The following is a 24961-nucleotide window of genomic DNA, read 5'->3' on the forward strand; positions in this document are numbered from 1 at the left end:
ATGCTGAAAGTCAAAGAAAAGAAGAAAATCTTGAAAGCAGAAAGGGAAAAACTTACCACTTACAAGAAACCCTCGGTAAGATTAAAAGTGGATTCATCATCAGAAACAACGAAGGGTAACACATTTAAAATGCTCAGAAAACCAGTCAACCAAGAATCCTTTTTCCAGCAAAATCATCTTTCAAAAACTGAAGGCAAAGTACATTTCCACATAACCAAACACTGAATTTGTTGACACCAGATACAACTTTGCCAAAATTTAAAATAAGTATTTCAGACTGAAGGCAAATGATCACACATAGTAATTCAAATCCACAAAAAGTACTGGCAAAGGTAATTATGCAATTATAAAAGCCAGTAAAACTGCCTATTTCTTCTTTCTTCCCATAACTGATTTTAAAAGCAATTGCATAAAATAATATGTATGTAATTGTATTGTTGGGCTTATGAAATATAGAAATGTGATATAATTGCCAATAATAGCACAAAGTAGCCACAGAGGGGAGAGGACTGTATGAGAATAAGGAAATGTCACCAGATGGTGACAAATCCACAGTAATCTACAGCAATAAATAAAAACAACCAAAAATGGTAAATAAGATTAAAATAAATATATAATTTCTCTTCTTTATTCTCAGATTTTTTAAAAGACAAAATTATATATAAAGTTGTAATTATAGGGGCGCCTGGGTGGCTCAGTCGGTTAAGTGTCCGACTTCAGCTCAGGTCACGATCTCGCGGTCCGTGAGTTTGAGCCCCACGTCGGGCTCTGGGCTGATGGCTCAGATCCTGGAGCCTGCTTCCGATTCTGTGTCTCCCTCTCTCTCTGCCCCTCCCCCGTTCATGCTGTGTCTCTCTCTGTCTCAAAAATAAATAAACGTTAACAAAAATTTTAAAAAAAAGTTGTAATTATAACAAGTCTTGTTAGGCTTGTAACAGATAGAAGTATGATACATACAATAACAGAACAAAAAGGGGGAAGGAGAATAGAGCTATATATAGGAATAATATTTCTGTATCTCACTAGAAATCAGTTAATATGAATCTGAAGTAGATTCTAATAAGTCAAGATGTACAACCCTAGAACAACCATTAACTAAGTAACTCACTACAATAGAGTGAAAAAATTAAAGGAATTAAAATGTTACCAGAACATATTCACTTAATACACAAGACAGTTAAGAAAGAATAGATGAACAACAAAAATGAGACATATAAAAATCAAAAAGTAACTTGACAAATGTAAATCCAACTATATCAATATTAACATTAAATATGAATGGACTAAACAATCCAATCAAAAGTTCAGAGTACATTTTTTTTTAAGAAGTCACTGGATGTCTTCCACTGACAATCTTTTTAAGTTTATTTATTTATTTTGAGAGAGAGAGAGAGAGACTCAGAAAGCATGAGGAGAGGGGCAGAGAGAGAGACAATCCCAAGCACTGACAGTGCAGAGCCCGATGCAGGGCTTGAACTCACAAACCGTGAGATCATGACCTGAGCCAAAATCAAGAGTCAGACACTTAACCGATTGAGCCACCCTGGGGCCCCAAGTTCAGAGTACATTTAAAATAAAACAAGATCCAACTTTATGCTATCAAAAGGAGATCCAAAGATACAAAGGGGCTGAAAGTAAATGGAGGGGAAAATGTGTATCATATTAACAGAAACCACAAGAATAGCTAGAGTCATAATAAACAAAACAGACTTTAAAACAAACAAAAATTGTTACTAGAGAGACATTTTATAATGATATAAAGATCAATCCATCAGAAAAATATAAGCACATATGCACCTATAAGAAAGAGCCAAAATATATAAAACAAGAGGACAGATGATTCAACAATAGTAGTTGGACTTCAATTAACCACTATCAACAGAGAGAACAAGGAAGTAGAAGACTTGAATACTATAAACCAACTAGATCTAACAAACATCTATAGAATAGCACTCTACCCAACAATAACACAACATACATTCTTCTCAAGTATATATGCAATATTCTCCACGATAATGTGCAAAGTAATAAAATAAAACTCCATAAATTTAAGACTAAAATCATATAAAGTATACTCTCAAATCTCAATAGAATAAAATTAAAAATCAGTAACAAAGTTAGGAAAACTCACAAAAATGTACAAATTAATTCATTCCTAAAATAAGCAATGCATCAAAGACGAAATCACAAAAGAAATTAGAAAATACTTTGAGATGAATAAAAATTAAAATGTAACATAATAAAACTTGAAGAGATACAGCTAAAGTACTAGTTACAGAGTAATTCATAACTTTGAATACTTATATTAAAAAAAGAAATATCTCAGGGGACTTCATGGCTCAGTCAGTTAAGTGTCCGACTGTTGGTTTCAGCTCAGGTCATGATGCCGCAGTTTTGTGGGTGTGAGCCCCACATCAGGCTTTGTGCTGGCAGCATGGAGCCTGCTTGGGATTCTCTGTCTCCCTCTCTCTCTCTCTGCTCCTCCCCTCACATTGTCTCTGTCTCTCTCAAAATAAATAAATACACTTAAAAAAAAAAAAAAGAAAGAACCTAATATTCTACCTTAAGAAAATTAAAAAAATATTTTTTTAAAGAGCAAACTAAACTCAAAGTTAACAAAAGGAAAGGAATAAAGATTAGAGTGGAAATTATTGAAATAAAGAGAAAAATAGAGAAAAAAATCAACATAAGCAAAAGTTGTTTATTTGAAAAGATGAGCAAAATTGACAAACCTTTAGGTTTTTGAACCAAGAGAAAAAAAGGAAGACATATTACTAAAATCAGGAATGAAAGAGGAACATTTTTAACAACCTCACAAAAGTAAAAAGGTAATATACAAGGGAATACTATAAACAAATATATGCAAACAAATTAGGTAACATATATAAAATAGACCAATTCTCTAAACACAAACTAAGCAAAGCTGACTCCAAAAATAACACAAAATCTGAATAGACCTGTAAGAAGAGATAGAGTCCATAAACCAAAACATTCTTGTAGGAAAATCCCAAAATCAGAGGGTTTCACTGATGAATTCTACCACATGTTTAAAGAATTAATACCAACCTTTCACAAATTCTCTTTAAAAATATAAAAGGAAGGAACATTTCCCAACTCACTCTATGGGGTATTACCATTCTATCAAAACCAAACAAAGAGATTATAAGAAAACTATGTACCAGTATTTCCAATGAATTTGGACACAAAAAAATCCTCAACAAAACATTAGCAAATCAAATTCAGCAACAGATAAAAAGGATTATACATGATGACAAAGTGGAGTTTATCCCAGAAATGCAGAGCTAGTATAGCAGACAAAAATCAACATAATGCACTGTATCAATAAAATAAAATTAAAAAACACATGACCATCTCAATAGACTCAGAAGACATTTACTAAAATTCAATGCCCTTTCATGACAAAAGCACTCAACAAACTAGCAATAGAAGGGAAGTTCTTCAACCTTATACAAAATATTTACCAAAAAACCACAGCTAACCTTACGCTTTCACCTTAATGGTGAAAGACTGAAAGTGTTTCCCCTAAGATCAGCTACAGTACAAGAATGCATATTCTCACTATTTCTATTCAATATTTACAAAAGGACAATTAATCAAGGGGGAAAAATCAAAGGCATCTAGAATGAAAAGAAGGAAGCAAAACTATCTCTCTTTGCAGATGACGTACTTCTGTATATAGACAAACTATTATAACTAAGAAGAAAGCATAAAAGCTTGTGAGATACAAGGTCAATATGTAAAACTCAACTGTACTGCTATACACTAGCAACAAAAACTCTGAAAATGATACGAAGAACACAATTCATTTACAGTTCTACCAAAGTAATAAAATACTAAGAGATAATAACTGTAACAAAAAGAAGTACAAGATTTATACCCTGCAACCTATAAACATCATTAAAAGAAGTAAAAATGTCAATGAATGAAAAGATATCCCATACTCATGCACCGGAAGATTTGATATCGTCATGGTGGCAATACTACCCAAATGATCTACAGGTTAAACGTAATCCCTATCAAACTCCAAACTGGCTTCATTGCAAAAATTGACAAGCTGATACTAAAACTTCTATGGAAAGGCAAGGAACCCAGAAGAGCCACACAATGTTGAAAAATAAAGCTGGAGGACTCATGTATCCTGACTTAAAAACATACTATAGAGCTATAGTAATTAAGACAACATAATGCTCCCATAGGATAGATACACAGGCCAAGGCAATAGAATTAAGAGTCCAGGAAAAAACCCTCACATTTATTGCCAACTGATTTTCAACAAGGGAGCCAAGACAATTCAATAGAGAATGAACAGTCAACAAATGGTGAAGGAACAATTAGATACCCACCTGCAAAAGATGAAGTTACAGATACATACCTAACCCTCTATTTAAAAAATATTATGGATCAGGGGCGCCTGGGTGGCGCAGTTGGTTAAGCGTCCGACTTCAGCCAGGTCACGATCTCGCGGTCAGTGAGTTCGAGCCCCGCGTCAGGCTCTGGGCTGAAGGCTCAGAGCCTGGAGCCTGTTTCCGATTCTTTGTCTCCCTCTCTCTCTGCCCCTCCCCCGTTCATGCTCTGTCTCTCTCTGTCCCAAAAATAAATAAACGTTGAAAAAAAAATTAAAAAAATAAAATAAAATAAAAATAAAAAATATTATGGATCAAAGACCTAAGTGTGAGAGCTAAAACTATAAAACTCTTAGAAGCAAGCATGGGTATAAATATCATGTCTTGGATTAAGCAATAATTTCTTAAATAGGACACCAAAAGCATAAAACTAAAAGAAAAATGGATATATTCAGCTTCATCAAAATTTAAAACTCTTGTATTTTTACCATTAATAAAGTGAAAAACAACTAATATAATGTCAACTACACTACAATTTTTTTTTAATTTTTCATGTTTTTATTTATTTTTGAGACGGAGAGAGAGAGAAACCGAGCATGAGTGGGGCAGGGGCAGAGAGAGAGGGAGACACAGAATCCGAAGCAGGCTCCAGACTCCGAGCTGTCAGCACAGAGCCAGATGCAAGGCTGGAACTTGTGAACCATGAGATCCTGACCTGAGCCGAAGTAGGACGCTTAACTGACTGAGCCACCCAGGCGCCCCTACACTACAATTTTTAAAAACTAAATTTAAATTTTTAAAAAGGAAGTGGAAAACAACCCACAGAATGGGAGAAAATATCTACAAGTCACATATCTGATAAGGGGACTTTTATCTAGGGTATGTGAATAACTCTTATATTTCAAAAACAAAAAGACAAACATCCCAATTTAAAAATGGGCAAAGTTGGGGCGCCTGGGTGGCGCAGTCAGTTAAGCATCCGACTTCAGCCAGGTCACGATCTCGCGGTCCGTGAGTTCGAGCCCCATGAGTTCGAGCCCCGCGTCAGGCTTTGGGCTGATGGCTCGGAGCCTGGAGCCTGTTTCCGATTCTGTGTCTCCCTCTCTCTCTGCCCCTCCCCCATTCATGCTCTGTCTCTCTCTGTCCCAAAAATAAATAAACGTTGAAAAAAAAAAAATTAAAAATGGGCAAAGTGTCTGTGTGGGCATTTCTCCAAAGGAGAAATACAGATGGCAAATACACACATAAAAGGTGACCCAATGTCATCAGTCACTAGTAAAACATAAATGAAGACCAATTCACACCACCAACATGGCTGGAATCAAAGAGACCAGCAATAACAATTGTTGGGGAGGATGCGGAGAAACTGGAAGCCTCACCTACTGCTGGTAGCAATGTCAAATGGTACAGCAACTCTGAAAATCAATTTGGCAGTTCCTCAAAACGTTAAACACAGTTACCATTTCACCCAGTAATCGTACTCCTACATACATGCTCAAGAGAAATGAAAACACATGTCCACAGAAAAACATACACATGAATGTTAATCTTAGTATTCATAATAGCCACAAATTGGAAACAACTCAAATATACATCAACTGATCAATGAATAAACAAAATGTGACATATTCATAAGACGGAATATTATGAATTATACTGAGGTACTGATATAGAACCATAAAAACACTAAGCTAAGTGAAGGAAGCCAAACGCAAAAGATCATATATTATATAATCCCACTTATATGAAATATCAAAAACAGGCAAATCCCACGAGACAAAGAGTAAAATAGTGGTTGCCAAGGGACGTGGGAGGAGGGAGTGGAAGATGACTGCAAATGGGTATGAGGTTACTTTTTGGGGTGGCAGAATTAGATAACAGTAATGGTTGCACAACTCTGTAAATGTACTAAAACCACTGAATTCTATACCTTAAAGCCTGCGTTTCATAGTATGTGAATCAAATTTCAATTAAATAATCAGTTTTAAAAAAAAGAAGAAAAACAATGTTTTCAATAAATGTAGAAAAACTACTTGACAAAACCCAGTATCTACTCCTGATTTTTTTTTTCAAAAAAAGTTACAAATAAAAGTGAACTTTATCCTGATAAAGTTTATCCATGAAAAACACCATACTGGTAAAATACTCAGTGCTTTCCTCCTGAGATCCAGGAATATATGCTCTCACTATTTCCATTCAACACTGTATTGGAGATTCTAGCCAGTCCAATCAGACAAGAAAAGGAAATAAAAGATACCCAGATTGGAAAGGAAGATGTAAAATTATTTCTACTTGTAGATCATTTACAAAGAAAACCCAATGGAATCCACAAAAAAGCTACTGGAACGATAGGTGACTTTAGTGATGTTGCAGAAAACAATATCTTTATACAAAAATCTACTGTATTACTTTATACTAGGTACTAATTGAACTAAAAAGTTAAAAACTGCTATTTACAATTGAATTGAAAACGTGACTTAGTCAAAATTTGACAAAAGATATGAAATACCTGTACACTGAAAACTGTATTATTTGGAGAAATTAAAGAAAACCTAAATAAATTGAGGATATGTCTTGTTAAAGGGTTAGAACACTTGATGTTGTTCAAATATCAATTCTCCTCTGGTGCAGCCACTCTGGAAAGCAGTGTGGAGGTTCCTCAGAAAATTAAAAATAGACCTACCCTATGACCCAGCAGTAGCACTGCTAGGAATTTACCCAAGGGATACAGGAGTACTGATGCATAGGGGCACTTGTACCCCAATGTTTATAGCAGCACTCTCAACAATAGCCAAATGATGGAAAGAGCCTAAATGTCCATCAACTGATGAATAGATAAAGAAATTGTGGTTTATATACACAATGGAGTACTACATGGCAATGAGAAAGAACGAAATATGGCCCTTTGTAGCAATGTGGATGGAACTGGAGAGTGTGATGCTAAGTGAAATAAGCCATACAGAGAAAGACAGATACCATATGTTTTCACTCTTATGTGGATCCTGAGAAATTTAACAGAAACCCATGGAGGGGAAGGAAAAAAAAAAAAAAAAAAAAGAGGTTAGAGTGGGAGAGAGCCAAAGCATAAGAGACTCTTAAAAACTGAGAACAAACTGAGGGTTGATGGGGGGTGGGAGGGAGGGGTGGGTGGGTGATGGGTATTGAGGAGGGCACCTTTTGGGATGAGCACTGGGTGTTGTATGGAAACCAATTTGACAATAAATTTCATATATTGAAAAAAAAATATCAATTCTCCTCAAACTGATCTGAAGATTCAAGACAATCCCCATCAAAATCTGAGCAGGGTTTTTTTGTTTGTTTGTTTGTTTGTTTTTTGTATGTGGTTTTTGGTTTTTGGGTTTTTTGGGGGTATTGTTTTTTTTTTTTGGTAGAAACTGACATGCTGATTCTAAAATTCTCAGGGAAATGCAAACGACCGAGAATAGACAAAACAACTTTGAAAAAGAACAAATTTGAAGGGCTAAGACTACCTGCTACTAGGAATTGTTTGTACATACACACACACACACACACACACACACACACACACACACACACACGAGTAACCACAGTACTAGTGTAAAGATACATAGCTAGGTCAAAGAAACAGAATAGAGTCCAGAAATAATTGCACGTATACATGAACAACTGACTTTTTTTCAAAGGTGAAAAGGCAATGCAGTGGGGAAAAGAACAGACTTTTCAGCAAATGGTACTAGAACAGATGTGCACCTGTATGCAAACCTTCTTAGCTCCACACGAGAAGCATGTTCCACAAAAGTACAAATGGATAAATCAGACTCCATAAAAATTAAAAACTCCTGCTCTTCCAAAGACACTGTTAACAAAATGAAAAGAAAAACTATAGACTGGGAAAATATCTTTACAAAGCACATATCTGTAAAGGACTTGTATCCAAAATATGTAAAGGATATAATTCAACCATAAGAAAGAAACAAAAATGGCAAAAGAAAAGAAGATACATGAAGCACAAGCACAGGAAAGGCTCCACATCATCAGTCATTAGGGGAATGCAAATTAAAACCAAAATGAAATAGTACATCATACCTATTAAGAGCTAACATTTTTAAAGCTGATCACAGCAAGCATTCCCAAAGATAAAGAAAAACTGGGACTCCCATTACGCTGATGGAAATTTAAAACAGTACAATCACTTTGGAGAACAGTTTGGCAGCTTTCTATAAAGCTAAACAGAAACATCTCCTATTACCCAGCCACTCCATTCCTATGTATTTACCCCCAAAAACTCTATGTCCATTTAAAACTTGTGCACAAATGTTCACAGCTTTATGTTAATAGCCAGAAAGTAGAGACGAGCCAAACATCATCAACAAGTAAATAGATAAGCAAACTACCGTATGTCCTTACAACGGAATACTACTTAGCAATAGGTATCACACAACACGGATGAATCTCAAAATAATTATGCTGAGTGAAAGCAGCAAGACAAAAAACAGTACATTCTGCATGATTCCACTGACACACGACTCTAGAAAATGCAAACTAATCCATAGTGACAAAAAGCAATGATCAGGGAAGTCTCAGGACAGAGGGAATATTTATAAAGTGATACGAGTATTCTTTTGGGGCGCTGATGGACACGTTCTCTATCTTGATTGTGACAATGGCTTACTGGTCATTTACATATCAAAACTTGTAAAACTGTGCATTTTAAGTATGTGTTTGAAGGGGATCAGATTATGCCACCATAAACTATGCCACTGTGGTATACAGATTATTTAAAGTTGAAAGTATTTGAGATTCAAAAGATGCCAGAAAAAAGTCTTCTCTGAGCTTCCCTTAGCTTACTAAAAGCAAAGCTCTTACTAAAGCTTATTTTCCTCTGGGAAATAAGGCTGCCAAAAATTCCTCTTCAGGGTGGATCTACTCCCAAAGAGGAGGGATGGGAATAAAACCTACCCCAAGTCCCTTCCATAGAGGACTTTTACAGCCCTAAAGGCAGGGGGAAGGCCGCGGTCTGGCACAGACAAACAGTACCACAGTCATTCCTGCTTGCTCTCCAGAAAACCCATTTATCTTTCCAAAAACGCACTTATTTTCCATTAAGTGTCCTTTCGTCCCCTATCCATTACTTACTAATCTAGGAACACAAGCCCAAACTCTGACCACCCCTCCTAGTTACTCATCAGAGTATCCCGCACACGTATGCAAGGTGCATGCACAAATAAACTGTTTTCTTTCCTCTTGTTACTCTGTGGGGGTTCATCAGTTTAATTTTTGGGGTCCCAGCTTCTGAACCTAAGACGGTATAGGAAGAAGTTTCTTCTTCACCTACATGTTGTTTATCACATATGAATTACACTTTGGTAAAGCTGGGTTTTTGTTTTTTGTTTTTTGTTTTTAAAGGTGTTTAGTTGTGTTTTATACTGTTTTTCCAATACGAAGACAGTTAATCTCATAAAAACAACAAAGAATTACCATAGTTTCAACGATGATGGTGAGGTTACCTAAGCCATCAGTCAGAGCCACGTAGCTTCCTCCTTTCTCTAAGTGACCAACTGTCTTCAGGTAATACCAACCTGGCTGAGTAAACTGAGTGGTATGGGCTACAGTAAAGCAGAAAAAGACCCAGTAAGACACAAACAGTGATAAAAGGGTTTCTTTAAAAAAATAAAGAATAGGGGCACCTGGGTGGCTGAGTCGGTTAAGCCTCTGACTTTGGCTCAGGTCACGATCTTGCAGTTTGAGAGTTTGAGCCCCGCTTTGGGCTCCGTGTTGAAAGCTCAGAGCCTGGAGCCTGCTTCCGATTCTGTGTCCCCCTCTCTCTCTGCCCCTGCCCCACTCATGCTGTGTGTCTCTGTCTCTCAAAAATAAACATTTAAAAATTTTTTTTAATTAAATAAAAATAAATGAATAAATAAAGCTGTCTACTGACTTGAGTCTGATTGAACCTAACAAGCTATTTACTATTTTAGATGAAAATACTTGCCAATCTCACGTTTCAACTTTTGACTAATTAGTCCAGTTAAATGGTACAATTGTAGTAAGAATAACTGTAGTTAGAGTTACTGGTAATAATAAATGAACCACACTGTCAATTTTAGAATACTGATTAAGTCTTTTTTTCCAAGAGTAAGATAAAGTTATCCTTTCTGAACTTTTGTTCACCTCTATTTAACCCATCGTAATACAACTACAAAAAATAAGGTTAAAAAATTAATAGTGCATTTCAAAAACTAATCAGCTTTATGGTTTCAAGCAAGTTTTATTTGCACAATATGTATTTACTGGGTACCTCCAAAGCTGGCCCTGAAAATGTACTGAGCAATATTCCATGCCCCCATACACAGTTTATACACAGGAGACTCTCGTCTCCTGCTTTGTCTCCTAGAGAGAAATGTGGGAAGGAAGAAATGGAATCTGAACCATACCTGTGACCCAGATGGGGGGTTCTACAGCATAGTGCCCGCTCCACGGCTCCTGAGCAGTCATCAACCCACATCGTCCATAAGGCAACTGTTCATAGTAACTCGCCACCAAATTCCAAGCAATTGTGCTGAAAAGTTTGTTTGATAAAAGAGAAATACCAAAAGAGCTTGTGATCAAAATGTAAAGGTCTAGAAGACTGTAGTAAAAACACCTTATCAGAATTTATATAAATATATGTAAAGAACCAAAAAATGACCACCCAAAATAAGAAAACAGAAGTCACCTAAATTCATTCACATTGTGAAAAATCCAGTGTTGGATCCATCTAGGTATTTTTCACGGTGAATCACATAATTAAACAACATAAGTGTATTTTGGGTGTATGATTCTTACTGAACAGTCGTGCAGCCAGAAGATGAATCGCACCTTATCAGCACGAGACATGTCACAAATTTGAGTCAAATACAAATAAAGGCTTTGTCCATACCTGTTTTCCTTTTGACAATCAGCCTTCTTAATGCCTCAGTTTCAAGCTATAATTTTCTGAACTTGACTCTGAGCTGCTACAGAGTTTTACGATTGAGAATGCTTAGAGTCGGACTGCCTGAGTTCAAACCATGGTTCCACCACTCACCCTCTCTGGACCTCAGTTTCCTCATGTGTAAGATGAGGATAGTAAGTGTGCCTAGCCCACGTGATCGTTGTGAGGAGTCACTCTACTAACGCATCCGAAGCATACGGAACGAGGTCTCAGCTCTAGCGCTACTAGGACTCCATCCCGTCTGCAAGTGCCGATGGAAGCTTGCCCATTCCTTCAGATGTCGATCAGTGGTTGGTACTGAACCCTGAAAGTGTGACTCTGTGGATTTCAGAGAAGCTCTGGACCCAGGTATTGCCACATGCTAAAATATTTAGGGGTGAAGGGTGATGACATATGCAGTTTATAATTGTTCATTAAAATGTATACGTGGCTTGCCAAAAACCATAGAACTGCGTGAATCTTACTGTCAATCACATCTCAGTAAGTCTGACTTTATCGGATACATATTGACAATATTTAAATATAAAAAAAAAATCACAAGCTTAGGTGTACATGTAGGTATAGATGAAACTGCTGTTTACAACCACTGAATCTAGGCTGTGAAATAGGAAGCCCACTGTACTTTCCTTCTACCTATTGTGTTTTTGAAATTTTTCAAAGTAAAAACCTTTAAAAGTTTTCAGTAACTTACGCAGTCATGTAGCCATTGATGTAATTCTGATTCAATATGCGACCCAAGCAGCCTGCACCCACATCATTGTTTAAAGTGCTAAAATCCTCAGAAGACCAAAGCTTCTTCTTGGTCAACCTCGCATCCCTCACCGTTCGGGTCCCAGGATAATGAGCTCTAGAAAAGAAAAGGGTGGGAGGAAATGGGAAAAGGCAGCACATGCCACTTATATCTATTTGTTGAGTGAATAAAAAACACATCTTTATAAGTGTTTTCTATTTTAAATCACTGGGCAGCTTGTGGATAGAGGTCACACCAACTGGAAGCGTCTGTTTCCCATTCTTGTGTCTCAGGATGCCCTTAAAATGCGATAAGCCTATAACAACAGGCAGAATGGGAAGGAAGATCATCAGTGGGTGACAGATTTCTGTTTCTAGAAACCATAAAATGGATGGAAGCACATAGACAGATGGAAGCAGCAGAGGAGACCACAGCCTAGGACACTCCAAGAGATGAATGAGCTGGAGACAGAATTCAGATTCCCAGGGGAAGTAGAGAGCTCGGAAGGAGTAAGAAGGAAGTCAAAAATAAGACTAATGAATCCATTTGATAAAGTAGCACCTCCTCCCCTACTTCTACCCCTGAGTAGACAAAGAGAAAGACAGCTCGGTATTTATTCCCAGGCAAAAACAAAAAATCAAACACAACAAAAGTCCAGAGAGTTCGTTCTTGAATAAAAAGAAAAAACTACCTCGGTCAAACTACAAATCATTCTCCCAGAGCAGTGGTGGTTCTGAGCCCGGGCGTTTTTGCCTGGTGGAGAAGGCAGAGGCGGGCAGGATTTGCTACTGGCATCTAGCGGGTAAAGGCCAGAGGTACTGCTGAACATCCTATGATGCAAGGGCAGGTCCCCACAACAAAGAATTATCCGGTGGAAATCTCAAAAGTTCACAGGTTGAGAAACCCATCCCCAGAGTAACAGACCCCTCCCTTAGTCCATTATTTGAGAAAAGTCAGTCCAAGTACAAATGTATGTTAATTATTCTAAGAGTAACATACAGCTTTAATGATGATTTTGCAAGTTACCGATTATTGAATAAAAGCAATTGAGAAATCTCAAATGTGAAGTAGAAAATAGACTAACAGTCAACACAAGAACAAGAGAGCATATTAGCTACGTAATTTTAGGGACATGAGCGTGTACTTTTTAGGACAACAATTATTTACAAAAAATGTAATAACAATACAAGCAGAATAATGGGGACTGGATTACATCATAATTAAGTTTGGTATCACAGTATTCATTACACTTAAGAAATGATGGTCAAGACTTGTTTTAGTTTTTAGTTATTTAATTCCATGTAGGTCACAAATCTGTCACAAAAAAAAGTCTCATTTGGGAATTCATTCTACCTCCTGAAGATGGAACAACATTAATTTGGCATTCCAGGATTTCATAAGGAAGAAAAGAACACGTAACAGAGAACAGGGGACATAAAAAGAAGTATTCAAGCAAAACGAGGCACTACCAAGATGTCGCAGAGTCACTGAACCCAGCTGGAAACACACACCTAATTCGGTTGTGTAAACATACACTACAGAGACCTCAAGAGCAAGCTAGTACCTCGCAGGATTAGGACATTATTGCTCTGGCACTACAATGCCAAACACGGTAAGTCTGTTACTAATCTTTATAACAGTATCTGTTACTAACCTTTGGAACAATATAATTTTAACAGAGTTCTGCATTTTAGTTTCATTCTTCTATCCCAGAACTTCATTCTGTGATCATGATATTCAGCCACATACTAATATTAAGACTCATTCAGTTGTCCCTCAGCCAAATGTACTCTTGGTGTGTCTGTGGTCCAATTATACTTGTGAAAAAAGTAAAAACCTGGGAAGTAATATGCTATCATGTTACTAATGATCTCTAGATGTTAGGATTCTGTGTAAGTTCTAAGTCTGTCTTTACAGGTTTCTACATTTTCCAAATTGTCTATAGTAAGCATGCATTATTTTTATAATCTGAAAAAAGTATCTTTTAAAGTTACAGAAATAGGTCTCACATCCCTCATTCAGAAAATGTTAACTGTTACATTAAAACTGAGTAATTTATTACATGATCTGAGCAAAACAGGGGAAAAAAATGATACTAAAAACTGGGTCTCTACCAACGTCCGGACCCATCACTAGTTCGACAAAACGCAAAGGTTCTTTATAATTTTTAATGTATGCAACTAGGCAAAAATCTCTGGTCATTTCACAGCATGATTTTTCAAACTTCAGATGACAAAATTAAGATTACTGGAAGTAAATCAGAGTTATCCTAACAGGGGAACACATTTGTATTAAAAGAGAATTAGGACTTGTGGACGAGCTGGATCATGGTGGAGTTTCTGAAACTCCCCAGTACTCCTCCTGAAAGCAGACAGACCAACCAGATATGGGAAAGGCGAAAACCCACAGACAACGTCCTCATCAAAAGTGGGCGACAGGGAATCCCCAGGAGTCTTGCAGCATCAGGACTGACCCAGGATCAGCAGGTGTGGTGTGGAAACTGTGGAACAGCAGGCAGTCGCGCCCCAAAGCAGCAGACCCTAGCCTCCATGGAGGCGTCAGAGGGCAGCTGGTGAAACCGGGAATGCCTTCATATGCTGAAGTCATTCAGTCAGGGATAAATAGAAAACAGTGAATTCACTAAGAGGTACAAATACAATACCATGACCCTTTAAACCAACAGAAATAGGAGGTGGGCGATATGTGCATTATGCTAAATTTTACAGCAGCTGCATTTAAAAAAGCAGAAGGGAAATTTTCATGATATACTTTGTTTAAACCCACTAGATCCAAAACACTATGATTCAACATAAAAAATTATGAATAACATTTTACATTTTTTAAATATCAAATCTTTATTTTTTAAAAGGAAACGTGGTTTTTAATTTTTTTTAATGTTTATGCATTTATTTTTAAGAGAGATGGAGAGCACAGTTAAGGGAGGGGCACTGAGGGGGAGGGGCGGTGACAGAATCTGAAGCAGGCTCCAGGCTCCAGGCTGTCAGCACAGAGCCCGACGCGGGGCTCGAACTCACGGACCGCGAGATCATGACCTGAGCCGAAGTCGGATGCTTAACCGACTGAGCCATCCAGGCACCCCTAAAGTTTATTTATTTATTTATTTATTTATTTGGAGAGAGGGAGAGAGAGAGAGCACAAGCAGGGGAGGGGCAGAGGGCAAGGGAGAGAGAGAATCCCAAGCACTAAAAGAAAGAGTAATTGAGTAGTACATAAACGTTACATGTTCTGATAATGTATAACTAATATAGTGGATGCAAAATAGGAAGAGAAAAGAAAATGAAATGTAAATAAAGCTTGCCAATTGGCTGGGAGTTAAAGGTTACAGCTTGCAGCTCACAAATCAAGATAGTAGAAGCTTAAGCTCATGTAAAAGTCCAAATATTAAGAAATTTTGGTAATTAAAATTCCACTGTAGGAGTGAGAAGGGGAGAAAGAAAAAAGTTATGAAATAACTTTCCCATTGTGTATAGTAAACCAATACATAATAACGAAAAGAAACTAAGAGGATTAGTATAAAGAGTTTCTCAACTTCAACACTACTGACATTTGGTCAGATAATTCTTTGTTGTGGGGAACTTATCTAGTGCTTGGGAGGATACTTAGAAACATCTCTGGCCTCCACCTATCATGCCAGGAACAATCAAAAATATTTCCAGACATTACCACATGTACTCTGGGAGGCAAAATTATCCCCAGCTGAGACCCACTGGTATAAAGGTGTCAGTACAAATGCAATCAATAGAACCAAAAGCCAAACCTTGCTAAATAACAAAAAAGAAACCTCCTTCAAAAAGGGCAAACAAGGGGTGCCTGGGTGGCTCAGTCGGCTAAGCGTTCGACTCTTGATTTTGGCTCAGGACACGATCCAACAGTGTGTGAGATCGAGCCCCACATTGGGCTCCATGCTGACAACACACAGCCTGCTTGGGATTCGCTCTCCCTCTCTCTCTTTCCCTACCCCTACTCCCCTCTCTCAAAATAAATAAATAAATATTTTTTAGAAGTGCAAAGAAAACAAATCACAGAGCAAGATTTTATATTATTATATATATAGTTTAAATAATTAAATAACAAAAGACAATGTAGCAGGATAGAAAACAAAACCTTCAGTTATATAAATGAGTTTAACCTATTCATTAAACTCTGAAGATTTTTTAGGGCAGCAAAAAAAGCAAAATCTGAATCTATGCTATAATGCAAGCAACACACCTAACATGAGATGACCTTGAAAGGTAAAGGATGAAATTACGGGCAAAGACAGATCAGGCAAATACAAATGAAAAGAACACAGAGGTCTCTTAGTCATAGGCAGAGCAAAATTCAATCCAAGAAGCATAATGAAGCAAAGAATGGCATTGTCTTTCCTTTTCTTTTTTTAAAATCTCTAAACCCAACGTGGAGCTCAAACTCATGACCTTGAGATCAAGAGTCACATGTTTTTCCTAGTAAGCCAACCAAGCACCACAAAGAATGACATTTTCTAGGGTCAACTGTTACAAACCAGAATGAAGAGAAGACATTTATTAATACCTAGGTGCCAAATAACACAGCAGCAACTTTCATAAGCATAAACCGCATGAAACTGAAACCCACTAGCGAGACGAAACTAACACTCTTGGTAACCCTGGATGGTCAAGTGAACAAAATAATCAGCATACAGAATATCTAAACAATGCAATCAGTAAGGTAGAAAAGGTAGAGAATATACACTTAACTCTTACATACGGATAGAGACTACATCCTAATATAATAATACAAAAAGATGTTCCTGAGAAAGTTTTTGGAAAAATAAATTCAGCATTAAATGACCACAGTGCAATAAAATTACAAAATAATTAAGCAGAGCTAAAGCACTGCTCAAAGGATTTTGTGTAGCATTAGAAACCCACATCAATAAAGATAAAATGAATTAAACATCCAACTTATTCATGAAGATACAGTAAAACCCATATCTCCATTTAAATATTTTTTCCTAGCCAAATATATTCAAAATCAATACAACTTTCTTTCCTCTCAACGCTTCAGCTATTTATGAAAGTTTTAACAATAAAGGCAAAATTATATTCTAATTTCAATGTATGAAATGTTTAAATACATCTTACTTTACTTGCCAAAAAAAAAAAGAAAAGAAAAAGCCTAAATCTAACCTAACCATGCCTCTATCAATTTCCAACAGGAAACAGGACAGATGGTCAGGTTAAACCAAACTAAAAGGATGAAACCATTAAATCCAGACTGTGAGAAACTTTACAGGTCACACAATCCAGCTTTTTTTGACAAATGAAAGGGAATAAAAAGGTGGGGTAAGGACTGAAAAATTTGAAGAGACTTAAATATCAACCAATCCCAGTGTATGAATCTAAACTGGATCCAGATTCGATCAAATAGAACTATAAACTAACAAAAACAGGTATTTGATAATATCAAAAAACTGTGACATTTTTAGATGTAATAACGGTATTATTGCTTATGGTAAAAAGAAAAAGAATCCTTATCTTCAGAGATACGTCTTAAAACATGGAAGAAATAACATGTGTGTGGAATCTGCTTCAAAATAATGTGGGAAAAGGAAGAGAGGAACTGTAAGTGGAAAGAGCTGGGGTCCCCGAGGAAAAAAAGACAAGAAAATCTTCCTTGACTGTAAGAAAAGTCATCGTGGGCCCCCAGCCATCTTGTGATCTATGCCTGACTGACCAGCACTACTTGCCCAAAGCCTGTTTCTAGCAGAACTTCCTGAGATATGTTGAAATTGCAGAACAATAGATGCCAGTAGATAACAATTTTAAGGGAACAAAAAAAACGTAAGAACAAACAGCCACTATCATACCAGGAGATAACCTAATCACATCAGGAACCAGGAATCAGTGGTAAATCTCCCAGTGCTGGTTCAAAACCAAAGACTGACCTGACGCACATTCTTGAGCTATCTTTGCAAGATCTAAACCTTTCTGAGCACTCAGATACCCAGAAGTGATGATGCTGAGCTTTGAGGCCTGGACTCTGTCATCTTAAGATGACTTCTGCCCCAATTCCATGCTGAATGCCTCATAGTACAAGTCCCTTCATGAATACGTATATACCCTTAGCCTAAAATTTCCCCAGTTTTATTGTTCCAGGAGACACTGCTCTGGGAAACACTCCAGGTGTTTTCCTTTACTTTTTCTCCTTTACTTTACAAATAAAACCCTTCCTTTCCCTATTCTTTAGCTTGGTTGTGTCTGTTGGCCCCACAGCCACCAAGAGGTGAACCCAAGTTCAGGTAACAGAATGGACAGGTATGTGTGATGGAGAACTGGGCATGGGTCACAGTTATGGAGACTGAGTGATGGGAACACGGATATTCATTATATTATCCTGCCTACTTTGTGTACATTCAAAATTCTTCATTCAAAACAAAAAGACACATGTCAAGCAGTCTTCACACCAAATAAAGAACCAATTTCACACATATGTGTATTCTATTTTTCAAATGTTTATATATGTTGTTATGACAAACAAAATTCAAATTCACTTTAAAAAATACTGCTAGGTCAGGGGGGCGCCTGGGTGGCTCAGTTGATTGAGTGTCTGACTTCAGCTCAGGTCACGATCTCACAGTTTGCGAGTTCAAGCCCCGCGTCGGGCTCTGTGCTGACAGCTCAGAGCCTGAAGCCTGCTTCAGATTCTATGTCTCCCTCTCTCTCTGCCCTTCCCATGCTCACGCTCTGTCTCTGTCTCTCAATAATAAATAAATGTCAAAAAAAAAATTTTTTTTAAATACTCCTACGTCAGGGATAGGAGGGGGAATTGGAGGAAGGTTGTCAACGGGTACAAAATTCCAATTATAAATAAGTACTAGGGATGTAATGTACAGTATGATGACTATAATTAACACTGAGTGTGATACATAGCCGTTAACAAAGTACATCCTAAGAACACTCATCATAAGGAAAAATTTTTTTCCTTTTCACTGAATCTATATGCGATGATGGATGTTAACCAAACCTTTGTAATCATCTCACATATATGTAAATCAAATCATCAGGCCATACACCTTAAACTTACACAGTAATGTACATCAGTTATTTCTAAATAAGACTGGAAAGAAGCAAATAAATAAGACAGAGAAAAAATTACTGCTGGAACTCAGGAAGGCCAAGACCCAGAGGACTAAATGGTAGAGCTGGACTAAGAAGCAGGGTCAAAGCCACCCTGAGGAAACATGACAAGAGCCATGGTCAGGGTTCATGCTGTACCATTTACATAAGTGTTCATTCATGGAAGAACTCCCAACCACAGGAAGTCTGCCATTTGTAATTTCTAAAATTTAAAAACTACCCTGTCGCTTAATCTAAACAAAGCCATGCTTCATTACCCCAAACGTTAACACAATATTTGTAAAGTACCAATACATTTCATTGCCATAGAAAGATCCCAAAGTACAGATGAACCTTGGGCAACATGCTGCCCTCCAACATGTGTATTTGAAAATGTGAGTATAATCTTTGACTCCCCTAAAATTTAACTACTAATAGACTGTTGACCAGAAGACCCAATAACATAGGCCATTAACACATATTTTGTATGTTCTATTTACTGTACACTGTATTCTTACAATAAGCTAGAGAAAAGAAAACGCTATTAAGAAAACAATAAGGAAAAGAAAATACATTCACAGTATCATAAAAATTCCACACATAAGCGGATTGGCTTAGCTCATACCTGTGCTATTCAAGGGTCAACTGTATGTACATTTCATAGAAAAAGGAATGAAATATCAGTTATACATGCTTTAGTTAAGTTAATACAAGAAAGCTACCTCTGCAAATGTAATCAGGTGGGAAGGAAAAGCAAAAACAAAGTCAGTATCCCAAGCAAGCAATCAGAAACTGTTAAGTTTTCAAAGCAAAACCGTCCTTACCCTATAACATCAATCACATTCAAGAGCTCAGTGTCAAGCAACATAGAAGCAGAAATGGGTTCCCAGAGATTGTCACTTGCTATGATTTTCACTCGATGGAGACCTTGATAGTTCAGCATCCTTCTTAACACCTTTTGGGAAGATAAACAGAATGCAGAGAAGTTCACAACTGTGTTTATAGCTGTTGAATTACAACCACAACAGCTGAAGTATCTTCGAAAATCAGCATCCTGGATGATAGTGTCCATATTATTTCTCAATAGAAATGTGCCTCCTTTGGAAAATAAAAGCACTATCATTAAGATAATTTACTTGGTGGGAATGTAAAAAGAAAAAAAAAAGAGGTAAAAATGTTCTAGAGGGATTTTCCCTCTGATTTTAATGGAATCCACAACAGACCCTTAATAGTAAAATAAATAAAACCACCACCATAGCTGCAGATCATTAGTTTAAAAGAAAAAGGAAACCAGATTCTAATGTTCTTAATGCTTCCTTCATATGAAGCGGACACAACTAGAGAGACACATGTATCGTCGCAAGGAAAAAACCATAAGCTGTGAAATGTCAAATCTGGATAGACAAACAATTCCTCACCTTCACTGCTAAGACCCTGCTGTGAAGCTGTGCCAACCGCAGGGTCACCCAGGACACACGCACTAATTTGTCTTCCACCCGGGGCTATTGCGGCTCTCGTCAGCCCTGTGCTCCCAGAAGCCACAGCTTTTCACTAACCTTGAGCCTCCATCTTATACTAGCCCCCTGCCCCACCTCCCATAACCCCACAACGCCCCCTCCACCACATTCTCACCACTACACTGATAACGCCTGCAGCCTGGAGTTGACCCTGAGTTACAGGCCCTGGCTGCAAGCCACCCCATCAAACCCCGTTGCTCCCAGTGAACACATTGGGCTGTGCAAGGCTCAGAGTCCCCAGCTCATCTACTCCACCTTTCATCCTTGCTCCTCCCCCAAATCCCTTTACTCTCAATCTTCACTTCTTTGCAGTATCCGCCCCTGCCCTAGTAACAAGAGGAGTTCCTATCCACCCCATATTGAAGATTCCAACTCCAGGTCACCTCCTTTAATAGCGTTTCCTAATCCACCCAAGCAGAATGTCATCTCCTCTCTGCACCTTCTGACAACCCTGCCTGGGCATTATCCTTCTAGAGAACTTAGGACTGATATTTCAGTGGTCCACGTGGGACTCTATAGTCCCCAAATGTGAGCCCCTCTTGGGCAGCAACAGTATTTTTTCTATCTTTATCTTCCAAGTACATAGGGAAGGCCTGACAAGCCTGGAGTTGAGTCAATGCCTGCTGGGGAATAAATGAAAGAAATTTAGTGGATATTACCTGCTCAAAAACATAAGACATTTAGGGGCCCCTAGGTGGCTCAGTCAGGTAAGCATCTGACTTCGGCTCAGGTCATGATCTCATAGCTCATGAGTTCAAGCCCCACATTGGGCTCTGTGCTGACAGCTCAGAGCCTAGAGCCTGCTTCAGATTCTGTGTCTCCCTCTCTCTCTGCCCCTCTCCCACTCACTCTGTCTCTCTCTTTCAAAAATAAATAAAAACATTTAAAAAAAATAAAAACATAAGACACTTAAAGAATTTTTTTACCTGAAACAAAATATAACCACAAAACTGTGTTTCTTGGAGGAAACACAAACAAATGGAACTGAAAAGCAAACTAAAGAATATCTCCACCTTAAAAGTTAAATTGCCATTAGTTTCCCAGTGACAGAGGGTGATTATTCTCAGTTTTTCCTTTCCTGACAAATAGCAATCATAGTAGTTACCTTGTATGGAAGAGAGTGAGAATTAAGTGGAGGCAAATATTTAGGAAAAGCGACTCAAAAAATAACATACTTTGCAAATGTTAGTTGCCACCTATTTGTTAATCACAGATAGAAACATATAGAACATTCCAATAGAATAGGCATTCCACAGAAAATAATAATGAGACTGCATACTGGAAATTTTGATATTGGATGTGGAACTATATAAAATTTCTGGACATAAAAGGCCCCATTTTCAAGTTCCACTTTCCTTTCCACCTGATGAACTCTTGAACTGGGCCAGAAGTGGCATCAGTCTTACAAGCAATTCCTCCTAATATTTCAACAGAGCAACTGGCATTCAGATCATATGAGGGCAGTAAAATTAACTCATACCTTCTAGGGACAGTTTAGTTTGTAATAGCACCAACAAAGTAATCAATGACATAGTCATCAGAAGTGGCTCAACCGGTCAGCACCAAATTAGCAGTTTTCTCTTTTCTCCTCTTTGTCTACATCATGTAACTACCCCTTCCTTCTTTCTCAGAAAAACTCCTTGCTTTCCCCAGAAAAGTGAGCGAGACGCTTTTCTGGCTACTCCAGAATCTGTGCTCCCTGAGATGCAATTACAAGACCCCAAACTAAGGTCTTTGTTCTTTTTCATCTTTGCCTCCTTTGCTCAGTTGAAACAAAAAGAAGCTACATTTCTCTAAGTCCTAAAAGTCTAAAATGATGCTGCTGTTTTTATAATAATCATCATAATTCTACAAATAATAAATTTTAAAATGGGAAAATTCAACACAACTCTTTGGACAATGAAACTTGGGGTTCACAGGGAATTACAGACACTTTAATCAGGAATTTAAACATGACTACGTTTTTGCTCAAATTTTATGCCAGAACTAGCAAAACAAGCATCTGTGCTGTAAAAAATACAGCGTTCCTACTTCTAATTTCCATGGTACCGTAAGGGAATTATTTACCAAAAACTTAAAGATAAAAAGATTTAATGTTGTACAGACCTTGATATAATTGATGTCAAATGACCTCTCATTCCAAATCTGCAAAACAGAAAGTCAAAAAGTCTGAATTGAAAGTGAAGTATCAGAAAGTAGACATGATCACTAAGATGCCACTGCTCTCATCATCTTTAACATAATCTAAAAAGCAATTTTTCTGGGGCGCCTGAGTGGCTCAGTCGGTTAAGCCTCTGACTTCAGCTCAGGTCTTGATCTTGCAGTTCGTGAGTTCAAGCCCCGCATCGGGCTCTGTGCTGACAGCTCAGAGCCTGGAGCCTGCTTCGGATTCTGTGTCTCCCTCTCTCTCTGCCCCTTCCCTTTGCGCATGCGTGTGCGCGCGCGCGCGCGCGCGCGCGCGCTCTCTCTCTCTCTCTCTCTCTCTCTCAAAAATAAACATTAAAAAAAAGTTAAAAATTCTTAAAAAGCAATTTTTCGTACTTTATGGAATGTCCTGTTCTTGAATTTATAGACATGTTATAAGACAACATAACTTTTTACAATTAAAATATTTTTTAAAACCTTGAATATTTGGTGGATATTTTTCAAAAAGTCACTTATTCCAGTGATTGCTAAAACTGGAATTTCCATTCAATCATTCAAAAAATCCTGACAATGTAATGCGTGCCAGGGACTATATTAGGTACTGGAGACCTAACAGACGTGGGGAGTGTTGTAATAATTCTTACAAGATCCCACCAGCACACCTAAAGCCGAGTACTGTAGTAAGTACATCGTAGAAGTAATTTTTTTTAGCACACATAAGATCACAGTGATATGCTACATCACAAAGGCAAATTATTAATGAGGATAGATAAAAGGAAGATGCACAACTCTCGCTGGTTTAGAATCATGATGAGGTTTTAGAATTGAAAGAGAACATCCAAGACCTTCGTTTTGCATCTGAGAAAACTATTAATAACAGAGATGGCCTAGAGTCTAGGCACTATAACTCATTTTACTCTAGTGATACAGGAAAGTATTTTTTATCAAAGAATCTCCTCACTATAGCACATAAGTCTCAAAGAGATGTGAATTACCCATTCTTTATCAGAAACATTTTCCAAGTGTGACTTTACCATAATAAAGCGCTACTTAGATCCAAATCTACAATTAGTTTCACTACAAATTAAAAAATACCCTGACATTTAAGAATGTTCTCAAATACAAACTAATTTCCAATTATAGTTTGAAGAAAGACAACAAAAAACAAAGTATATCATTGCTTCTGGCTCCCTCCAACCCTGGGCTTATCCCCATGTCCTTTGTGATATCACAATTTCTCCACCCAGTTTCTCTCTCTCTCACTAAACTCCTTAAGGGCTTATTAATCTTGGTATCCCTAGAATACAACAGTTACAGTGTCTGCAACACAGTAGGAGCTCAATAATTGCTTTCTGACTGCTGAACACTTTTAAAATCAATTTTGACATATGGCATATTAATATGCAAACATGTATGGAGACCACTACATGTACGTGTGGGGCTCTGAGAGGTACAGTGCCTCCAGCCTGCCAACAGACCAGCTGGAAAGACATCATATTTTACATTTTTTTAAATCATTATAAGGTGTTAAATAACAGTTTAAGACAGGGTAGGCAGATTTCAGCCAGCCTGCCAAATCCAGCCCACCATTTGTATTTTTTACAACCCAAAAGCCAAAAATGGTTTTTACAATTTTAAATGGTGACATTTTAAAGGGCTATATCATTACCTACATAATATCCTTAATACTGCCTTTGACCCACTAAATCTAAAATATTTAGTCTCTGACCCACTAAGAAAAAGTTTGCCACCCTCTGCTTTAGAACAGCAGGAGATTCAGAGAGCAAAATGAGATTAATCATTAACCAGATAGCAAAAGTGGTATTCTTGAACAACTAGAGAAAGGAGGGAAAGCTTTCAAGGAGAACTGGGGCTGGCGTAGTATCAAAATCAAAATTAAAGAAAGAAAAAGTTCAGAGAAGGTATACACTCAGTACAGTTTTCAAAAGGGGCTAGAATTTGGATGGGAAAAGAGGAGGAAGAAAAGGTCACATACTTAATTTGTTATCAGATGCCAAAGGAACAAATTGGGTCTCATGACCACAAAATGGTTAGTAACAAAATGCCACAGAATCAAATTGCTTTAAGAAATTACAAATAGGGGCGCCTGGGTGGCGCAGTCGGTTAAGCGTCCGACTTCAGCCAGGTCACGATCT

At 37.6% G+C, this 24961-nt stretch overlaps 1 protein-coding gene across 12 annotated transcripts in view; it reads right to left on the reverse strand.

The window, feature by feature from the left end:
* Window positions 1–24961, reverse strand: part of GALC (galactosylceramidase) — a 147916-nt gene that overhangs the window by 110520 nt on the left and 12435 nt on the right. For all 12 annotated transcript variants that reach the window (XM_023255914.2, XM_023255917.2, XM_045060337.1 and 9 more), the window contains 5 exons: window positions 22767–22805; window positions 19968–20098; window positions 12008–12163; window positions 10778–10902; window positions 9825–9952 (listed from right to left, as the gene is read on the reverse strand). In XM_023255914.2, the coding sequence (XP_023111682.1) occupies window positions 9825–9952; window positions 10778–10902; window positions 12008–12163; window positions 19968–20098; window positions 22767–22805 (579 nt within the window). The remainder of the gene's footprint in view (window positions 1–9824; window positions 9953–10777; window positions 10903–12007; window positions 12164–19967; window positions 20099–22766; window positions 22806–24961) is intronic.

The sequence above is a fragment of the Felis catus genome, chromosome B3 (assembly GCF_018350175.1).
Source record: "Felis catus isolate Fca126 chromosome B3, F.catus_Fca126_mat1.0, whole genome shotgun sequence".
Classification (NCBI taxonomy): domain Eukaryota; kingdom Metazoa; phylum Chordata; class Mammalia; order Carnivora; family Felidae; genus Felis; species Felis catus.